Source organism: Rhipicephalus microplus, chromosome 4 (genome assembly GCF_043290135.1).
Source record: "Rhipicephalus microplus isolate Deutch F79 chromosome 4, USDA_Rmic, whole genome shotgun sequence".
NCBI classification, from domain to species: domain Eukaryota; kingdom Metazoa; phylum Arthropoda; class Arachnida; order Ixodida; family Ixodidae; genus Rhipicephalus; species Rhipicephalus microplus.
In genome coordinates, this window is record NC_134703.1 from 168394105 (window position 1) to 168401701 (window position 7597).

At 46.8% G+C, this 7597-nt stretch overlaps 1 protein-coding gene across 1 annotated transcript in view; it reads left to right on the forward strand.

Moving 5' to 3' along the window:
- Nucleotides 1–2473: 2473 nt before the first annotated feature.
- Nucleotides 2474–7597, forward strand: part of Oda (Ornithine decarboxylase antizyme) — an 18891-nt gene continuing 13767 nt past the window's right edge. The window contains exon 1 of the mRNA XM_075893205.1: nucleotides 2474–2525. Within this exon, the coding sequence (XP_075749320.1) occupies nucleotides 2474–2525 (52 nt within the window). The remainder of the gene's footprint in view (nucleotides 2526–7597) is intronic.

A 7597-nucleotide genomic window follows, 5' to 3' on the forward strand; every position in this document is an offset into this window, starting at 1 on the left:
AGGGATACCATCTGGACTACACGATAAGGATGATTTTAAGCGCATAATAATAATAATAATAATAATAATATTATTATTATTATTATTATTATTATTAATAAAGTTAATGGAGAGACCATGCTGATGAAGCGAATTCAAGCTGAGTGCAATCGAATGTTTGACAGGCAAGAACACGTGCTGCAGTAGCTTGGATAATTGGGCCAGGTGGTACGTCTTCCATTTTTGCAAGAGTGCGGTGCGAACAGAAAGGCGGACACTAGAAAAAAAGACGGAAGCAACAGGAGCGCAGGGCTGCTTCTGTCCGAAACAAGAGCTTCTGAGTTGTTTCTGTTTTTTTTCTTTCGTTTTGTTTTAGTTTTAGCGTTTGTCTGCGTGCCACATTCTGTGAAAAATAGAATGCTCACATTAGTGGGCATATTTGGGTTCCGTTGCGAATTCCTGACGGACCGGGAGGCGTTACTGAATGGGTTAGTAAGGGCTGGGCCGAGACAATAACAAAAGTAGTCCGGAATACAGACATTGAAATACATGCCCTGAAAACCTGAAATGCCGATACTGAGATATATTTGTATATTTGGTGAAATTAAGTGCAATACTAAAGGAGAAACAGACAGGACGAAACGCTTCGGCATGTCTGTTTCTATATACTACGTCTGGTATTGCACTTCACTTCACGGAGTCTGCGTCACCAACTGGTTCAAACTTCGCCTCTTTAAAGATATATTTGTCCTTGACGTAACGAACTATTCCCGACATATATTTGAAAAAAAAAAAAAGACGGAAAAAGTAGTTTCGGGGGATACGGATATGAGAATACAAGCACAAACTCATTTAATATCGGCAATGCTGATGCTTCCCAAAGACGTTTATTCATTAGGTGCAGGGTAATATAGTGATTATTGTTTCACCGCATTGAAAGCTTGCGAGTCAAACACATCATCTGAAGCACTGGCGAACACAAGTGAATAATAAGCATAAATATATATTTTAGACCTAAAATCTATATTGCTGATATGATTGTCGCGTGAACTGGGCATAAGCAAAATCAGATTCTCAAATGTATGCTTTCGATTAAACGACGTCGGTTAGTCTTAGTCGCAAGACTAAAGAAACGACTTGTTGCCCGAAGAAGGTGTGCGCGGAACCTTCCTTTAGAAGCTGCGACCTGCGTATAGGCAATGCGTGACAATATTGCCTCCGCCATTTAGCCGTCGCAGTGTCTGCCGCCACGTGGGCCATTTTTTGTGTGCTTGTTGGAAACCTGTACGGCATCGTGATATAATCAATACATTTTGAAAGTATTTCACTACAGATATAAGTACATTGTCCGAATGCACTTCGATACCGAAATACAGATACTCAAAAATACCTAACATACAATCTTGATACTCTTGTATCGCGATACTATGAAACCAATCCTGGCATGAGTTGTATGAGCCGTCTATGAGAGGTTTTGAAAGCATTTACGGTAGGCCCAAGTTTCTCATTAATACAGCCGGAAACGTCCAAAATAGGACGTTTATGAGTGAAAGTCAGCACTCTACACTTATTTCCGTTTAGAGGCAACGACCTTCAAAATTTTCTATTCATGAGATATGATATGTTATTTTTCTAGAGATTAATATTGTGCTTTTTAGTATATTTGTGTCAGCTTGGCTAACACGTGTCGATGTGGACACTTTTAGATAACTTATAATTGACAGCAATGTCGTGCATAGCATACTTTATGCATTCGAGCTCCTTACGAGAGAAAAGATAATATATCTGGCGCTACGCAATATTGCGGCACGATAGCTGACAGCTGAAATGCTGTAAAAATTGCGTGAAAAGATCAAACACATTAAAAAAAGGAACACTCGGAGGCTGGCTCCAGAGAGTTTATTGTATGGTCAATGCAGTAATCATATATAATCTCGTCAATGGTTTAGAGCCACAGTGTTAACTGTAAACAGTTGTTACGGTCTATAACGTCCAAAAAACGTGATCTAATTATGGGAGATGCCGTCGTGGAAGGCTCCGGAAATTTCTACCATGTATTTTTTTAACGTGCATCTAAGCACACGAGCCTCAAGCGTCCTTGCCTCCATCGGAAATAGAAAGTGTTTTCTTATTGTCTCGGCTACAAATACACGAGTGTGTCACTAAACAGCATATTACTCTCTTAGGTTGTTCACAGTATACGTACTCACAGCGAGAAAATTTAAATAAGTGATTACCTACCTGTATTCGTCATTGTGTGGAGTATTTTGTTCTCCTGATATTCACGTGGAAGGTGGTAGTTTACGGCAATTCGATAATGCAAATAGTTGTTTCTATAAATTGTCAAGGCGCTCAAAGAGTGCCCCTCGCCTCCTTCTTTGAAAAAAAAAATCCTGGCTGTGGTTCTGCTGTTATACCAAAAGTTATTATGGAACTCTCGTTCTACGAGCTATCTTTTTTTTTGTGCAACTATACACCCATTAGTAGTGTATTCATGTGGGAGGTAGTGGCCAAGTACTGCACAAGGGTGGCCGATGCCGCTCATGGTAAGGGAGTGCATTATCGGCTGTCGTCGTCCGTAAGGCGGCATCCCAGGCCTTTTCTTTCAATTCGATCCCATCATCACGCGGATTATTTTTTTTTTCACTCGATCCGGTTCAGCATTGTCCGGCACCGAAATTCAAACCACGGACCTCTTGCTCGCGAGGCTGATTCTCTACTTCTACGTCGTTGCTGCATCCACCACGAAAGATGGAGAGACAGAAAGTTACATGAGCATGTGATACTTGGAAGTTTGCAGGTATAACGTATGACAACAGAAAGCACAGGACGGGGTTGATTCACAGAACATTGGGGAGGCATGAGCCCTGCAGTGGGCGTACACTCAGGCTGGTGACGATACATCCCACTCGCGTTAGCGGCGTGTATGCATCTAACCAACACTCTAACCAACACTCTAACTCTAACCAACAGACTACTGTGCGTCCCGGCTGCGGCGGCTGCATTTCCGATGGAGGCGGAAATGTCGTAGGCCCGTGTGCTCAGATTTGGGTGCACGTTAAAGAACCCCAGGTGGTCTAAATTTCCGGAGCCCTCCCCTACGGCGTCTCTCATAATCATATGGTGGTTTTGGGATGTTAAACCCCACAAATCAGACTACTGTGCAACATCAGCTTCGGGCATATTAAAGCAGCGCATCACTGTTTGAGTGGTGGCATCTTGGCATGGCACGGACAAGTGCACTCTTTTGACAGGACCAAAGGGAGATCACTCATGCTGTCTTGATCTGGTGATTATCTGCATCCCACCCCCCCCCCCTTGTGCTTGTTTATTGAGTGCTACTGATACACCCATAGCGCGCTATACGGGCTACAGATTCTGAGCGCCGGATACTGCTTTCGATTGTAAGCGACGAGTCTGCCCTGTTTTCTGATATTTTTTATCTCGTCCTGACAAAGGTCTCCTCGCTCTGTTTGTGTCACATGCATCGACGTCATCAAGAAGGATCACCAAACGAAATGGGCAGGAAAAAAGCCAAGGACAGAACAAAATATTCCATGTAGATATCGCATGTCATGACTTCTGGCCCGACGCATTCACCAGACCAATGCAGAATATTCGCTCGTATCCTATAGCACAAAAAAAAAAATATCAACAAAGACAAAATCGCGCATGACTTTTATACCTATGTTATTGAAACGTAAAACGTCCCGAATCAATATAGTTGAGCCAAATACCATCAATCAATCAATCAATCAATCAATCAATCAATCAATCAATCAATCTAGCTATCTTTCTATCTTTCTATCTATCTATCTATCAATGTTATGTTGATCCGCCAGAGCTAACGAAATTCGCTTTTTTGTTACGTTGGTTACAAAAGTAGTTAGTAATTTTGGTTAATGTAAACCCACATATACCTCATTATTTGACGCACTTTGCATATATATATATATATATATATATATATATATATATATATATATATATATATATATATATATATATATATATATATATATATATTGAAAAAGTGTTTATTGGCGACTGTTGCGACGGTGGTCCTACGACGAAACACGATCGGACAAGAGGAACGGTCAAGCAGATGCCGGCGATGATCAGCACGAGCCGAGCGAGCGAAGCCCAGCACCCAGTACCCAAGCGGTGGCGATGTTGCTTGCCAACGATACGTTTTCTTCTTCACAATTTGCCCCCGCCAAAAAAGAGCCATCCTGGCGACCTAAGAGTCTGGAGGCAGAGGGCTATGATATGGCTTAAGGCGGGCGACGCGGACGATGTCACGTCCACGCCGGCGCATGTCGTCAGATGGGGAAAGTGGCTCGATGAGAAAATTCACCGGCGAGGTTTGCTCCAAAACGCGGTATGGGCCCTCGTACTTTGAAACGAGTTTTGAGGAAATGTCGGGGGTTTGGTAAGGAACAGCCAGCCATACAAGTGATTCCGGGGAATAGCTGGGGCTTTGTGAAGAGTCGGCGTTGTTTTCTCTCTGGCGCTGTTGTTCTTGTGACGTAAAGGTGCATGTGAGTTCACGGCACTCTTCCGACTTTCGGGCAGCTTCGGACACAGATGGGCATTCGGATGCGTCAGGACGGTATGGAAGGAGAGTGTCGATGGTGTGAGATGGTTCGCGTCCATAAAGAAGAAAGAAAGGTGAAAATCCAGTGGTAGACTGTGTCGCGGTGTTATATGTGAACGTGATGAATGGAAGAATGCGATCCCAGTTAGTATGATCGGATGTCACATACATGGCGAGCATATCGCCAAGGGTGCGGTTAAATCTTTCCGTGAGCCCGTTAGTCTGCGGGTGGTATGCCGTGGTCTTGCGATGAACAACATGGCATTCAGAAAGCAGAGACGTGACGACTTCTGATAGAAAGGCTCGACCTCGGTCGCTTAGTAGTTCTCGAGGTGCACCATGTCGTAGTATGAAGCGATGAAGGATGAAGGATGCTACGTCCCGCGCAGTGGCACTTGGAAGGGCGGCGGTCTCAGCGTAGCGTGTTAAATGGTCCACAGCGACTATGATCCACCGATTTTCATCTGATGTTGTCGGTAGAGGGCAATAGAGATCAATTCCGATCCGATCGAAAGGTTTGGCAGGGCACGGAAGCGGTTGAAGCGCACCGGACAAGTGGAAAGGCGGTGATTTGCGGCGTTGACAGTCAGGGCAGCCCATAACGAATTTTCGAACGAAATTATACATTCCGCGCCAGTAGAAGCGATGGCGAATGCGTTCGTAAGTTTTGAAAATTCCGGCATGACCACATTGGGGATCGTCGTGAAAGGAGGCGCAGATTTGTGATCGTAAGCTGCGCGGGACAACCAAGAGCCACTTACGACCTTCGGGGGCGTAGTTGCGTCGGTGTAGCAGCCGATCACGAATGGCGAAATGAGCAGCTTGACGTCGGAGAGATCGTGGTACCGCAGTGGTTGACGATCCAGAGAGACAGTTAAAAAGGGAAGCGATCTACGGGTCCTTGTGTTGTTCACTGGTAAAGGAGTCGAGGTCGAGAGATGCGACGGAGTTGGTTCCGCAGGCCGAGTCGGGATGTAAAGGCGAACGCGACAGGGCGTCGGCGTCAGAATGCTTGCGTCCGCTGCGATAGATGACACGAATGTCGTACTCCTGGATTTGCAGTGCCCACCGAGCTAGGCGGCTAGAAGGATCTTTCAATGTGGCGAGCCAACAAAATGCATGGTGGTCCGTTACCAGGTCGAATGGGCGACCGTACAAATAAGGGCATAACTTGCGAAGCGCCCACACTAGCGCCAAGCATTCTTTTTCAGTGACGCTGTAATTGGTCTCAGCATTAGTAAGTGTGCGACTCGCATAAGCGCGCGACGTATTCGGAGTAGCCCGGCTTGCGTTGGGCGAGGACGGCGCCTAGACCAACCCCACTAGCGTCTGTGTGAACTTCCGTTGCAGCTGTTGGGTCGAAATGCCGAAGAATTGGAGGAGATGTTAGCAGACGACGGAGCGTGGCAAACGCGACGTCACAGTCAGAAGACCAGGATGAAAGGTCTGCATCACCGCGCAGGAGGTTGATCAGTGGTGACATGATCGACGCAAAATTTCGCACGAAGCGCCGGAAGTACGAGCATAGTCCGACAAAACTGCGTTATTTTTTCAGTGTAGTAGGTTTCGGGAACTCAGCGACTGCTCGCAGTTTTGCAGGGTTGGGTCGAACACCATGCTTGGACACGATGTGCCCTAAGATGGACAGCTTTCGCGCGGCGAAGCGGCACTTTTTAAGATTCAGTTGGAGCCCAGCGTTGGTTAAACACGTCAGAACCAGTTGGAGCCGAAGCAGATGTGTAGGAAAATCGGGAGAAAAAACGACAATGTCGTCGAGGTAGCATAGACACACAGACCACTTCAGTCCACGCAGTGTGTTGTCCATGAGTCGTTCAAACGTGGCAGGAGCATTACAAAGCCCAAATGGCATTACGTTAAATTCGTACAGGCCATCTGGTGTAATGAACGCAGTTTTCTGGCGATCAGCTTCTGTCATAGGAACCTGCCAGGATCCCGATCGTAAGTCTAAGGAGGAGAAGAATTCGGCTCCTTGGAGGCTGTCAAGGGCGTCGTCGATGCGCGGTAGTGGATAGACGTCTTGCCGCGTCACCTTGTTTAATCGCCGGGAGTCGACGCAAAATCGAATCGATCCATCCTTTTTTCGAACTAGAACGACAGGAGATGCCCAAGGACTGTGCGATGGTTGAATAACGCGACGGCGTAGCATCTCTTCGACCTGGTCGTGGATGACGTGACGTTCTGCAGCAGAGACACGGTACGGTCTTTGACGCAATGGCTGGTGTGAACCGGTGTCAATGTAGTGGTGCACTGCGGAAGTCCGACCCAATTGCGGCTGAGAAACGTCGAATGAATTCGCGAAGTGCTGGAGGAGATTAAGAAGCTCGGCGCGTTCATGGGCACTTAAGGGGTCGGCGATGGAACTCGAGAAGGTGTCACTCGATGAGCATACCAGTGGGGAAAGGGCATGAAGTTCGGTCGAGGCGCTACTGCACGATTCGTCTGGCATGTTAAGGAATAAAGAGGAATCGAGGTACTCCACTCGACCGAGACATTCGCCGGCAAGTAGCGTAAGCGGTGCAGAAAGGGGGTTGTGAACGAAAATATTGCTTCGGCCCGCAGTGACGTCGAGTGTAGCGAAAGGCAAGGAAACGGCTCAGCGGCTCATGAAAATGTCGGAAGGTGTAAACATTACTGTAGCGTCGTTATGGTCATCGCAGCAAACAGGGACAACGGCAAGAGAGGCTGGCGGAATTTCAGTGTCTTCACGTACGACGAGTTTTGGGGACCGCTCAAGAGTTTCGTGCAAAGGTTCGTCAGACAGGTGCGAAAATTGAACTTCAGCGCGTGCGCAGTCGATGACGGCATGATGATGTGACAGGAAGTCCCACCCGAGGATAACGTCATGCGAGCACACCAAAAGGATGATGAACTCGACAACGTACATAAGGCCTTGGATGAAAATGCGGGCTGTACAGGTGCAGAGAGGTCGAACTGATTGTGCGCTAGCCGTACGAAGCGATAGTCCAGAGAGCGGCATGGTCTCTTTGCGTAGGGAGCGGC